The 13,877-nt window shown below is 45.5% G+C and overlaps 2 protein-coding genes and 2 long non-coding RNA genes across 4 annotated transcripts; 3 read left to right on the top strand and 1 right to left on the bottom strand.

Annotated features, from left to right (window-relative positions):
• The first annotated feature begins 323 nt into the window (after positions 1–323).
• On the top strand, positions 324–4,979 carry LOC127308261 (EH domain-containing protein 1). Its single transcript, XM_051339043.2, has 16 exons — positions 324–523; positions 640–719; positions 808–876; positions 981–1,038; positions 1,195–1,247; positions 1,350–1,392; positions 1,465–1,526; positions 1,719–1,838; positions 1,955–2,057; positions 2,177–2,226; positions 2,884–3,012; positions 3,097–3,348; positions 3,706–3,785; positions 4,085–4,211; positions 4,294–4,437; positions 4,598–4,979. Exons 1-16 carry the CDS (start codon positions 436–438, stop codon positions 4,781–4,783), a joined length of 1,644 nt encoding a protein of 547 aa, XP_051195003.1. The 5' UTR covers positions 324–435; the 3' UTR covers positions 4,784–4,979.
• Positions 4,980–5,537: 558 nt separating this feature from the next.
• LOC127308262 (uncharacterized) lies at positions 5,538–6,613 on the top strand. The gene has a single exon (XM_051339044.2). It carries the CDS (start codon positions 5,730–5,732, stop codon positions 6,309–6,311), a length of 582 nt encoding a protein of 193 aa, XP_051195004.1. The 5' UTR covers positions 5,538–5,729; the 3' UTR covers positions 6,312–6,613.
• A 914-nt stretch (positions 6,614–7,527) lies between these two features.
• On the bottom strand, positions 7,528–9,305 carry LOC127308263 (uncharacterized). The gene is made up of 3 exons (XR_007856377.2): positions 8,671–9,305; positions 8,365–8,426; positions 7,528–8,216 (listed from the first exon to the last, which is right to left on the bottom strand). It is a non-coding gene; the product is annotated as an uncharacterized lncRNA (long non-coding RNA).
• A 1,476-nt stretch (positions 9,306–10,781) lies between these two features.
• LOC127309697 (uncharacterized) lies at positions 10,782–12,166 on the top strand. Its single transcript, XR_011746304.1, has 5 exons — positions 10,782–10,885; positions 10,972–11,249; positions 11,329–11,515; positions 11,580–12,003; positions 12,090–12,166. It is a non-coding gene; the product is annotated as an uncharacterized lncRNA (long non-coding RNA).
• Positions 12,167–13,877: the final 1,711 nt, after the last annotated feature.

Genomic DNA, 13,877 nt, shown 5'->3' with positions numbered 1-13,877 from the left:
ATATTCGAGTGTGTGCGTCTATGACTCTATGGTGCGCTTGATGTTTCGTTTTTTTTTTTTCTGTGTTAGCCATGTTGGGCCACTGTTTCTTTCACCTGCTCTTCTTCTAGAGACCACACTCTGTTTTCAGGCGAGGGCTAACCCTAACGGGCCTTGTGAGCTCATAGGGCCCGAGCTAACTTTTTCCGTCGAAACAATTCCGACCACCGAGGTCCAGCCCAAACTAAAAGGGGAGCGTCGAGCCCCACTAAAAAACTGAAAATAATTCACGGGGGCGCGTGCTCGGGTAGGGCAGGGTGGGGGTCCCCCGATTTCAAATGCCTCCCCATTCCACCACTCCGAGAGGGGGACGACTCAGACGACACGCAGCCGCATCCAGCAAGCTCCTGCTCGCGCCCGCCGCCGCCGCCGCCGCCGCGAAGAGGGAGGCCGTGGATGGAGATCGCGCGGTCCGCCGCCGCCGTGGGCTGCTCCAAGGAGCAGCAGAGGATCTACGCCGACTGGTTCGCCCTCGCCGACCCAGGTGCGTTGCGTCGTCTCTCCACTCCACCCTCGACCCCGCCCCCCAAATCCGAGGATTCGGAGGGACGCCCGTCGCTGCTTCCCCGGTGCTTGATTCCCTCGGTTTCCCTCCCGCAGATGGGGACGGCCGCGTCACGGGCGCCGACGCCATCAAGTTCTTCGCCATGTCGGGCCTCTCCCGCGCCGACCTCAAGCAGGTAAGCGACCCGCCCTGCCGCCACCCCGAGTGTCTCGAGTTACCGCTCATGAATGCGGCCTAACAATTCCTTCGCCAATCGAGTCAAGGTTTGGGCCATCTGTGACTCCAAGCGGCAGGGGTTCCTCGGCTTCGGCGAGTTCGCGGCCGCGATGCAGGTTTGCCAACTCTCCCCCTCTCCGTTTAGTTCCCCAATCTATGCTGCTCGTAATTAAAGATGTGGCGGTGATATGTTGACGGTTTTCTGTGTTGCCATCTGCAGCTCGTGTCTCTGGCGCAAGCGGGGAACGAGGTCACCCAGGACAGCCTCAAGCGTGAAGGTTGTTGTTGTTACCTTGTTTAGAGTCCCTTGTTTATGTACGATGCGCCAATGTGGGCTGTGAACTGGATAGCTTGATCTGCTTTTCGTCTTATTCTCCTGCGACTTTATCTGTATGTGATGTTTGAAGCGGATTGCCCGTGCTGTTTTCTTGCAGACCTGACTAGCTTCGACCCGCCTGTGATGAAAGGTCTTGATGAACTACTTTCTGTAAGTCGTTATTTTGATCTGCAGCTTATTGGTGTGTCATTTGCGTGCACTTGCTATCTCAGACACTAAAATGATGCTTTGCAATGGATATTTCTCTTGTAGAGATCAATGGCAATTGTGAATGCAGTCCGGCCAGAAAAGAATGGTAATCTATATGCGACTGTACCTTCCCCAATGGTGAATCATGTAGAATGCTAATGATTTCTGTTGTGCTCAGGCACCTCTCAGGTTCAAGCACCTGCTACAAACAATTGGTTCAGCTCAAAGTCAGCAAAGAAGGTAGAGTATTTGAATTATGTGTGATTTTTCATTTTTACTAATTATATCATTACATTGCGTCTTAATTTGCTTTTTTGGGGTATGTGACTGAACTCCTGTAATTTTTCTGAATCATAAAATTGTCTTTGCCAATTAGAGCATGCATTTACAACAAGTTGATTATGGCTTGTATCTTTGTTTGGTGCTTTGCAGATGCAGACGCCTCTGACAGCTGTTACTTCTGTAATTGATGGCTTGAAAAGACTCTACATCGAAAAACTCAAGCCTTTAGAAGTTGCATGCCGGTTCAATGATTTTGCCTCCCCATTGCTGGTATAGAATTCCGTTAACAACTTAGTTTCCCTTCAAGTTAGAGATGATCTCTCATCTGGATTATTTTCGTTTGCCAGTACTTTGACACAATTGCATTTGTTGTTCCATTTTTTCAGACGAATAGCGACTTCGATGCAAAGCCAACGGTTATGCTCCTGGGTCAATATTCTACAGGGAAAACAACATTTATCAAGCATCTTCTGAAAACAAGCTATCCAGGTTTGGGTCTTTATTCAATACAGAACACCTAAGTTTCAGTGGTAGCCACACCATCTCTCTTGGTGGTACATTTCTCTATAGCATCAGTCCTTAACTTCAGTTGGCCATTCCAATTTCAGGAGCTCATGTCGGACCAGAACCAACTACTGACAGATTTATAGTTGTCATGGTAAGTGTTGCATGAATATTTAATTTACATGCAGAAAAGATAAGGGCGTTTCCAGATAGTTATTACCTGATCTTATTTACTTGAAGTGCTAGAAGTTGTTCTTTGTTTGCTGAATTATGTTGTTGGTTGGAAAACATTAGTTCCTTCCTCGGTAATATATGAGGATGTCATACATTGTACATGCTTACTTCTAAGTTGCAGGATTAAGATATGAACAACTGATGCTGGAGTTTGTTCTATCCACCTTCATCAGTTTTGTAGCATGACTCGGGGGTTTAATAACTGCTTCTGTTTCTTTCAGCAAAAGCATAAGCTGATGACGGCGGGTAATAAACCTGCAATATAGTAATAACACAGGAGTTTGAGAAATAGTCTTATATCATGATGGCATTGTGTGCTTAGTTTGCTGAAATACATTGGGACACAGAAAATAAGTGCTGTTCTATTGAACCCACTCATCATCGCACTATACTCTTTATAGAAAAGTCCTTTATCGGCTAGAATTGAATCCACAATATTTCTGGATGCATTTTTAAAACAGTATTTTCTGCTGACATTTGACATCAAATCTAGTCAGTTTGCATTCTCTTTTGGCCGCTATTGTTAATGTACTTGTAGATTTATGGCATTGATATCTCATTTTTTCCCCCACATCAGTCAGGACCTGATGAAAGGACTGTTCCTGGCAACACAATTGCTGTCCAAGCCGATATGCCTTTCAATGGCCTTAATACATTTGGGGGCGCATTTCTGTCAAAGTTTGAATGCTCTCAGATGCCACATCCTGTAAGCTTTTTGGTCAAGTTACTGATGCAAGTGATACATTAATTATAGAATATAAACTGATAGCTGTCTTATTATTTTCTAAAGCTACTAGAACATATCACCTTGGTCGACACTCCTGGCGTTCTTTCTGGTGAAAAGCAAAGGACCCAGCGTAGCTATGATTTCACTGGTGTGACTTCATGGTTTGCTGCTAAGTGTGACCTTATTCTTCTACTGTTTGATCCTCACAAGCTTGATATCAGTGATGAGTTCAAGCGTGTCATTTCATCTTTACGTGGGAATGAGGATAAAATACGTGTGGTGCTGAACAAGGCAGACCAAGTAGACACCCAGCAGGTATATGTTATATTCCGAACTACTCCCACCTTCCCAAATTAGGATGCCCATAGTTTTCAGTAAAAGTCAAACTTTTGAAAGTTTGAGCAACTATATACCAAAAATATCAACATCTAAAATTTTAAATGCACATAGTATGAAAATATATTTCATGATGGTTCTAAAAATATTAATTTAAGATTATAAATGTTGACACTTTTTTCTATATAGTTGATCAAACTTTGAGAAGTTTGTCTTCATCCAAATATTATAGGCATCCTATTTTGGGATAGAGGGAGTATTTCTAGGCTCCTATTATTTTGTTGTTCATTTACATGTGACTATATGAATCAAAATTACCCCTTACTCATTCTGCAGCTTATGAGAGTGTATGGTGCGCTAATGTGGTCCCTTGGGAAAGTTCTGAACACACCTGAGGTTATGCGCGTGTACATTGGGTAATACTTGTCTTCTGTTCTTAATCACTCTTTTCTCTGTAATGCTTAGTAATCTTGCTTCTATAGACTGAAGGTTGTACAGCTCTAGCAGACCAACAATAAATACTACTCCCTCAGATCCATAATAAGTGCCGTGGTTTTAGTTCAAATTTAACCTAAAACCATGACACGTATTATGGATCGGAGGGAGCAGTATATTTTAAATATTTTTGAAGACCTAAATACTGTGTGAATCCAGCACAGGGTGGTCTTTGTTCTTTATTATAACCTGAAATTCACTTCCAGACTAATATATGCAGGTCATTCAATGACAAGCCCGTGAACGAATCAGCTGTTGGACCAATTGGAAAGGACCTGTTTGAGAAAGAGCAAGAGGATCTCCTTGCTGACCTGGTAGACATACCTAAGAAAGCTTGTGATCGGCGGGTAAGTTACCATGCTTCATATATCTGAATCCCTTGAGAAAGTGCAGATCGTCAGATATGAATGACACCACTTCCATGCGTAGGTCAACGAGTTTGTCAAGCGTGCTAGAGCTGCGAAGATCCATGCCCTCATAATGGGCCATCTGAAGAAGGAGATGCCTGCAATGATGGGGAAAGCCAAGGCTCAACAGCGGCTAATTGACAACTTACAAGACGAATTTGCAAAGGTACGCCGGTAGAGTGTAATTCTATTGCGAGGTGTAAGCAGATGGATTCCTGATACATGATCTTCCTGTGGTCGCATCCGAATTCAAACTGTTTCTCTTCGTCTTGTCGATTCCGTGCAATGAGGTGGCGCTGATGATGCTGTAAATCTGTCGGAAACAGGTCCAGAGGGAGTACCATCTTCCGGCCGGTGACTTCCCCGACGTGGAGCACTTCAAGGAGGTGCTGGCCACGTACAGCATCGACAAGTTCGAGAAGATCAAGCCGAAGATGGTGCAAGCCGTGGATGACATGCTTGCGTACGACATCCCGGAGCTCCTGAAGAACTTCAGCAACCCTTACCAGTGATCTTGTTGTTGACCTCTCGTCAGCTATGTGTGTATGTGTTGTTCGGCTGCCATGACTGATGATGAAGGAAGGGAAGGCCAGAGCCTGAGAGATCCCCATGTACTCGTCATCATGTCTGCTCTTGTGTGCGAAAAGCGAGAGATTGTGTTACATTGTTCAGAGATGCATTGCTGCTGGCTGTTTCCTTTCTTCTTCACTGGTGAACTGCTGTAGAACATATAAGCCTTGTTGATTGCTTGGAGTAGATACTTGCCGGGAGGATCCAAGATGAATTGGTAAGATTGGAAAAAATAGAGGATATAAGTCAAAAAAGAATCATGAACTGCTAGATTTATTTTGTGTAAAAAAATACATTATGTCCCTTGAGGCTTGGACACACAGCCTCTTTTAAACCCACTTGAACTGAAAGTTCTTGACCGGTTTACTCATTTCTGGAGAAATCTCAACCGCAAATCGTGTCAGGTTCTGCACTCCAACAATCTCATCCACAAATCGTGCGCTCAAAAAGAGCAGAGAAGCAAGATCCAACCGCACGATTCGTCCTCTCCCACGGGGGAAGCCACGGCACACGCAGCCGGTGGAATATGCCTGGCTAGTGGTCGACACGGCGCTCCATGACGATTCCGCAGCGTGAAAACATCCACATCAACCCAACCCAACCCAACATCGCGAACGCGTCGTCGGATGAGGACCCCGACCCGGGGAGACCACCCAACCCGGACGCGGTCGGCCGGAATCATAAACAACGCGAACCCACGCGACGCCCGGTCGTGGGCGGGCCCGCCTCGTCAGACGCCTGCTGCCGCTGCCGACCAAACAAACAAGGCGCGCACCGCACGGAGTCGCCGAGGACGGACGGACGAGTGGGACACACACACACAGCCCAGCCGCGCCCCGCCCCGCCCCGCCCCGCCCCGCCGAGGGAGGTGAGGAGCAGACTGCCGCGATGCGGCGCGCCAGGCCGCCCACGGCTCCGGCGCCGGGCGCCGCCGGGGACGAGGCCGTCAAGTACCGCGGCGTGCGCCGGCGCCCCTCCGGCCGCTACGCCGCCGAGATCCGCGACCCGGCCAAGAAGACCCCGATCTGGCTCGGCACCTTCGACTCCGCCGAGGCCGCCGCCCGCGCCTACGACGCCGCCGCCCGCGACCTCCGCGGCGCCGCCGCCCGCACCAACTTCCCCTCCTCCTCCTCCTCCACCCCGCCCGCGCCCCCCGTCCCCGCGCCCGCCCCGCCGATGGTGGTGGTGGCCGCCACGTCCAGCCACAGCAGCACCATCGAGTCCTGGAGCGGCGGCGGCGGCGCGCCCGTCCTCGTCCGCGCCCCCGCGATCGGCGCGCCGGCCGTCGAGGAGGACTGCCGCAGCTACTGCGGGTCCTCCTCCTCCGCGCTGTGCGAGGACGGCGCCTCCGCCGAGGCCGCCGCCCCACTCCCCTCCACGTCCCTGCCCTTCGATCTGAACCTCGAGGCGGCCGCAGACGACGACGACGACGAGATGGACTGGCGCTGCGACACGCTGCTCCGCCTCTGATTCAAAGCCGGTACCTGCCTGCCCGCCCGCCTTGCCTGCCTGGGTCGGCTTCCTGCTCCTGGACTCATGACGGGGCCTATGCCGCCGCTGCGTACTGCCGACCGACTGCTACTACGATCCATCTCCATAGGTTTTGATATTTTTTTTGGTCTAGTTTTTGCCACGAAAGATCTGAATATCTATGTGATAATGTGAATAAGTTTATCATCATCATCATGTATTCCACGGCCTGCTGCTATTACGTTGATAGTATCAGCTAATCAGATATGTAATGGAAGAAGAAAGCAAGAGAAATTTTTACATGAGACTTGTGCTAGCCGCATCATTTGCTTCCGTAATTGCTTGCTCGTGATTTTATATGCTTGTCTAGGCTTCTAATTTTGTGCCCGTAAGCTGAACTGAAAGTGTCTGTCCTCAACTCCCTCTTCTCCATCACAGCATTGTTTTAGCTTAATCCCCAAGAACCATCTGTCAAGAGCGATCGCTGCACCATTCTTCTCCTCTTCTGGCCTGACACGAGGTACACACGGATCACCGTAAGAATGTATCAAGGATTTGGATCATGATGCTCCTCCGATGCATACATGTTCTTGAGCATACCATACCTGAAAGTACCCAAAGTCAAAATGAAGCAGCAGATGCACGCCTCTGCTCTGAATCTCTCTCTGTGTATTTCCCGGTTCAGTTTAGACGTGCCCAGGGTGTCAGTTTAGACATGTTCTTATAGTGCAGGTTCGTGCAGTTTAGACGTGCCCAAGGTGTCAGTTTAGACATGTTCTTACAGTGTAGGTGCGTGCCCACCTTGCGTAATTTCTGGCGGATGAAAATTAGAGCGGAAGACAGCACCTGCACCGAAGCTTGAGAAAGTACTGAGAGGATAGTGATGATCCACACACTCAGTAACTGTTAACGGAACTTCAGTGGAGTCCCACAATGGGGCATTTTCTCCTTGATCAAGGTTCTAATCTGGTATAGCTAGCAATCACATCTGGATTGGCAATAAGCTACCGTTGCAGCAGGAAATCATACAACTTTGCTTGAGAGTCCGATGGGAGTGCACATTTTTGGTAGGGTGAAGCAATATTTATGCGTGGCTAAAACATGAGGTTAGAACTGAAGGCTTATCTCTACTATTAAGAGCAAACTGGTGAATGCCTGGTGTCACATTTTCAGGATGGACAATAATACCCCCCACATCACAAAGAAAAAAAGCAACTAACAAAAGAACCCATCCACGCTTACTAATCTCTACTATTAGGCGTGGATAACAAACAACTCCACACCATTAGGCGTAGCTGTTCAAAATTTCAAATGGCACAACAAACACCTACTATTTCTCAACTAACACGCCTTTATCCTAAGAGGAGAAATACCAGCCCGTCGATAACAAACAACTCCACACCATTAGGCATTAGGCGTAGCTTTTCAAAATTTCAAATGGCACAACAAACACCTACTATTTCTCAACTAACATGCCATCCAAATTTGAAATGGCACTGTCGTCTTCATCACGCTGACCACAACCAGGGTCGCTGCTGACCGTCGTCTTCATCGCGCTGACCAAAGTCGCTGTCAGCCAGGGTCACTGCTGACCGTCGTCTTCATCGCGCTGACCAAAGTCGCTGTCAGCCGTCTTCTTCATCTCGCTGACCAAAACCAGGGTCGCTGCTGACCGTCGTCTTCATCGCGCTGACCAAAGTCGCTGTCAGCCGTCTTCTTCATCTCGCTGACCAAAGTCGCCATCGAGTAAAAAGACCTTCGTCGCCAAGCCTGCCGTCTTCACTAGCCAGGTTCCTCTTAAAAGAACTTTCACGGATCCTCTTTGGGTAGAATCGATCATGATGAGCAGCACGTTGAGGGAGAAAATAGAACCGCAGAAGTAGCCCCTGTTAGCAGTTACACGTCCTGCATCTCAGAAGGAATAGCATATTCAGATTGCAAGATATATACGATCAAGTAGTTGTACTGAAAATGTAGTGTCTATTATACCACTGAAATAAACACGAATCTGGCACAAAATAGAACCTTATTGAGGAAGATGGATAAAACAAACCTGGGTGCATAAGTAGGCTATTGTGGAAGTAATACCAATAGAACAGTGGAAGAAGTCATTTCCTGCAGTATAGATGCAAAATGGGTTAAAATATTGCTTTATGTGATCATATATCTCAAATTAACTATAGAACAGGATGTCATAATATCTTTTAAACTATAGAACAGACATTAAGGACGCCTACCAGGAGCATTGCCTATTACATTCAGTGACTTGTTTTTCTTTTCTTATTTGCAGGTCATAAAATGTCACACTTTCCAAATCAACTAATTGATAAAGGAAAAAATGGTATGTATATCAGTGCACCTTGTTAAATGGTGTTGAACATTGTCAATGATAAGCTGGTGTGCCCATGTCGACAGTGGTTGCTGAGAATGTCCCCATCCTCTTGCAAGACGAGCGGGAGCAGCTCTTTTGAAGGAACGCCGACGCCCGCCATTGCCTAGCGGGGGGTGAGGATGAGCGAAGCCAGGGAAGCGGGTGGGTCCAGGCGCACGGCGGGAGCCCGAGCGCAGCTTCCGCGGACGCGGCGGAGTAGGGGTCGCCTGCGGCCAATGGCGATGTGGCTTGGCGCCGGAGGCGGGACGACCTGCAGCCGGAGCCTTGCGCCCGATGGCAGGTTGGCTCAGCGCCGGAGGGAGGGGCGGCCGTGAGATCTGGCCGATGGAGGGGTGGCCCGACGCCGGCGGGCGGGGCGGCCGGCAGCCGGAACCATGCGCCGGTGGGCGGGTGGCCGTTATAGCGCTGGAGGGAGGCGGGTTGGCTCGGCGCCGGAGGATGGGCAGCTGTGAGAGCGCCGGCCGAGGACGGGAGGTGTGGGAGTCTGGGAGAGGAGGCAGCGAGGCATGGCCATGGCGGCTGAGTGAGGAGGCAGCGCTGGTAGGAGAACGAATTGGGAAAGGGATAGGGTGAGGAGACGTGAGGAAGAAAGCAGTGACATCAACCTGTCCGTCTCGTCTTTAATTTCTTTTTTCTTGCCGTTTTGCCCTGTTGACTGAGACGAGTATGCAGCCTCTGCCTCTCTAACAAGCGATCATGTTTACAAATTCTCTCAACTTAATTATGTTTTGACTGTTTTCAGATCGCAAATATTCATCTCTTACAATGTGTATTAACTATTGTAGATCATGGGCGAAACTGAGACAGATACTACAGATGCTTTGAAAGAACCTATCGATATAGGTTCAAATACAATGTTGGTGGAAGAGACGAGTTTTACTGAATCAACCAAGGTTATTTTGATTATATTTTTCTAAACCCATGTTCCTAGATAAAAAGATATTTATAATTAATTTCGTTTTTGCAGGTCATGGACAATATAAAAATGGATGTCAATGTTTTAAAAAAAGCCATCACCGAAGGCCTCGAGGCTACCTTGACGGAAGGGAGCCTAGACTCACCGACTCTTACAAATCCAAAGGAGTCATGTCATAATAAACCAAAAAAAGAAAACATAAACGTTATCCCAAAAGGTACTTACTTCCGCCTTTTCCTTTTTGCTATATTACTTTTTTATGTAATTAATGTGGCACACTTATATCTTGCCAGACTATGTCTGCACCGCGAAAGATTTTGCCGTCATTGAATCAATAATGTTTGCACCTAAAAATACCAACTTTGTGAAGATCGGTGATGCATCGCTATCTAATGACCATTTAAAGTGTCTTACATGTGATGACGGATTTCTGCCCGATGATGTAAGTCAACAAGAAATCGCTATTTACATAATTTGTGTCTATTTTAATTTAAATGTATTTTATGTGTTCAATTGTAGGTGATAAATGCCTACATATATTGCATGCGTGCATGTGATCATCTACTTAACAGAGCTGACAATAAGGTATATATGGATAAAACATACATCTCCAATATGCTGAAGAAAGACATAAAAATATATCGCCATATCATAGAGCAGGCATATATTTATCTAAAGCATGACATGGTCAGAACTAAATCCCTACCTATGCATCTCATTTATTATATTTTTAACATGTGTATACCTACTTATGTAATATTTTATTTTAGATCTTCCTACCAATAAATATCAGTAAGACCCATTGGTATTTAGCGGTCATCAATGCGAAGAAACCCTTGATACAAGTATTAGACTCACTTGGTCCTGGAATGGGTAGAACTGACCTCACGTTTATGGTAAGTTATTTGAATATGATCTCCTCTTGACATTTTTCATTTTCCTCCGTGTCTAATATCTTTTTTCCTCATATAACAGCTCCGAGGACTTGAGAAGCACTTAAAGACTGCATCCCAAATAAAGGGATTTGACAAAGGTGAAAAGTGGCACGATCTCGATGTCATGACATGGCCAATTGTAGAGCATATCGAAAAACCACTGCAGACTGATGGGTATGTTGAATCTGTTCAACTTTCGAATGTGAAAATTACGGTCTAGATAGAATTCTACTATAACATTTGCTAATTTTGTAGCGCATCGTGCGGGTTGTTCATGTTAAACTTTATGGAATATTGGACAGGCGATATGCTTTCTGACTGCATCACTCAGGTATTATTTTTGTTTAGAGACCGTTAGTAGTATCTTGCATTTTAAATTATTAATTTACAATATCAATGTTTCTTACTACTTTGTAGGAGGATATGAAAGCATTCCGAAGAAAATTAATTGCCATGTTGCATGATTCGGAACTAAACAAAATAAGAGGCAGTCCGATATATAATCAATCTAAAGATCAAGAAAATGGATCTGACTCTGATATTATGGAATTGCCAAGTCTAGGTAAAGAACACCAAGGAGATGTAGCCAAAGAAAATATCCAGCTTCCTATTTGCACCTTGTCCACCAAACCACATGAGTTTGTTGACGAGATATGCAAATACATCATGTCCATTGACGATGCAACATGTTTGAAGTAAGCCTCATAAGATATTGATCAAGCGTCGGTACATATTATTATCATATTATTATTATTCTTATCAATTATTTTGCAGAAAAGAATGGGTGCGAAGCTCCACACCTTATCCACTAGGATTAACTCTAAAGCAAATTCAGGACATACTCAGGATGGACCAGCCAATGGACAAGGATTGTTTCAACATGGCTGTGCGCATAGTGACATGTGATGAGATACAATTTTTGATAGAGCCTCCCGTGCACAACATGGACTTAAGATTTTGTGTAAGTTATTATAATCGCATATATATTGTCACTGTTATGGTTCTAAACCTTTTTTTCATTTCAGTCGGCGATACTCCATGGTAGAAAACATCCACTTTGGCGTGTTAAGCCAGATATTAAGGAGTTGGCAACATTTTTTCATAGCTGGCCTGGGATAGACCTTAATATATCATCATGCAACATGGTAAGTTAGTCTATTTTCCATTATTAACATGATTTATGAATGCTCACCACTTGCAGATTTTTTTGCCACACGCATTTCTTGGTCACTTCATCTTGTTCACCATCGACAAACATGAGTGTCGTGTATGTATTTTAGACCCATGTTCTGAAACTCTATCAGAAGAGAGGTACCAACTAAAATTACAAAGGTGTTCATTCTATCTAAATGATGCTCTTGAGGTAGCGCAACCTGGCTGGAATTCCGATATTTATTTCTGGCCACGTAAATATCCTCACAATATCCCAATACCAACAAGCCCCGACAGGTGATTTTTCTCAGTTACCTTTACAAGCAGCTTATTTTATCGTCATTCTAATGACCAAGATAATTATATGTTCCATTTATTTGCAGAAAATTGTCTGGATACTTAGTATTTAGTTTTATGCTTTCATGGGATGGTAAAAGATTTGTTCATCCAGTTTGCAGCGGAGTACTCTATATTCACAATCTTATATTTTTTGTGGGAAGAAAACTTCATGTTAACATGATATACCAATTATGCAGGATGGTTACGGGCTAAGGAAAAAGTTTTTGATACACATACTCAAGTATCTGGCTAATAAAGTTGAAGACAACATTCCTGAGATCATGCGAGAATACCTTAGACGCGTCAACGGACCATGGCTTTAATAAATAGTGTATTCAGTCATTTCTCTTCTACAAAATGAATTGTGCGAAGTGGATCTTTAAATAAGTATTATATATTTATTTTATATACTTTAATATTTGCATGCATTATTTACACTTTTATGCATTTGACACTAGGTTAAAGGGCCGTGCCGAAGCACAGGCATTCTACTAGTGTGCATAGATGCACCATTTTATCAAGCGAAACCTCACGGTCTTGCTTCAAGGCAAGCAAGAGATGAATAGTTTCAAAGCGAGCAATGGACGCGAAGGAAAATTGTGTTCCATCAAAGTGGGGAAAAGGCCCAGAATGATAAATATGAGGCATGGGAGCCGTAGGTCGAAGATAGTTGTAGGGAGCGCTACGAAAATACGGCGAGGCCTTTGCGGAGCCACCGTTTTGGGGTGGCTCAACAAACCCGACATCACCTGGTGCCTTTGGTTTCTCCAAAGAGGCAACCAAGTTATCTCCAAGCGTAGTCTTCTCGTAGTGACCCTTAAGACTCATAGCTCCTAGTTGCTTAACATGCTAAGTGTGGTCTTCAGGAGCCCGTATTTCCTTTATCTGTTTGATCATGTAGGCCTTACCCTCCGCACTATCTAAAAATCCCATCTCGCTCTTAAGGCGGTAAAACACTTAGAAATAGTCTATGCTCTGATACCAATTCAAAGGATAAATGTGGTAACCTAGAGGGGTGGTGAATAGGTTCTACATTTTCTTTGGTTTATTTTGCAATTTTAGGCTTTGCAGAAATATAAGTGAGCCTAATACAAACTAGGTGAGGCAAACGAGATGATGATATAAGGTACTTCAATCACAAAGGCTATCACAAAGGTAAACAACACAAGTATAGAGCTCGGATAGAAATAATTGAGGCGCGTGGAGACGAAGATGTATTCACGTATTCCCTTTCTTGGGAGTAAGGTACGTCACGCTGGAGAGGTGTGGAATTGAACGAAGCACTTCCAAACGCCACGAAGGCTCACCTTCTTCTCTGGAGCCTATCCGCGAAGAAATAGCTCGCTCTCTCGTGGTATACTTTAAGATTGTCTCCAAACTCTCAAAAACTTTCCACGTGGAAAATCACAAGAAGATGCCTCCGGGTGATCCTAGCGCGTAGGGTTTCCCACAGGCCCAAGAGTAACAAGCAAACTAGACGAACTCCAGGGGGTGAAATATGGGTTGCTGGAAACATAGATCGGGACCTCCTCTTGCTTTCTATCAAAGAAAATTGGCTTTGATTGAGTAGAATTGTAGAACGGGAGGTCCTCAAGATTTGGCGTTTCAACAATCGAAAGTGAGAGAGAGTTCAAAGATATGAAGTGAATGGTTGACATGACCTCCTCAAGGAGGAAGAAAGGGTTTATATTACTCCAAGGGAGAAATGTAGGCGTTTGGGAAAGACCATGTGTGTCATCCTGGCGGCAAGTCGATGAACCGGCTCATACGCCAGTCTGACCCGCGGACTGGCCAACTGATACGTCTCAAACGTATTTATAATTTTTGATGCT

This window comes from Lolium perenne, chromosome 6 (assembly GCF_019359855.2).
Source record: "Lolium perenne isolate Kyuss_39 chromosome 6, Kyuss_2.0, whole genome shotgun sequence".
In the NCBI taxonomy this organism is placed as follows: Eukaryota; Viridiplantae; Streptophyta; class Magnoliopsida; order Poales; family Poaceae; genus Lolium; species Lolium perenne.
This window is presented reverse-complemented; position numbering and strand designations above follow the sequence as displayed.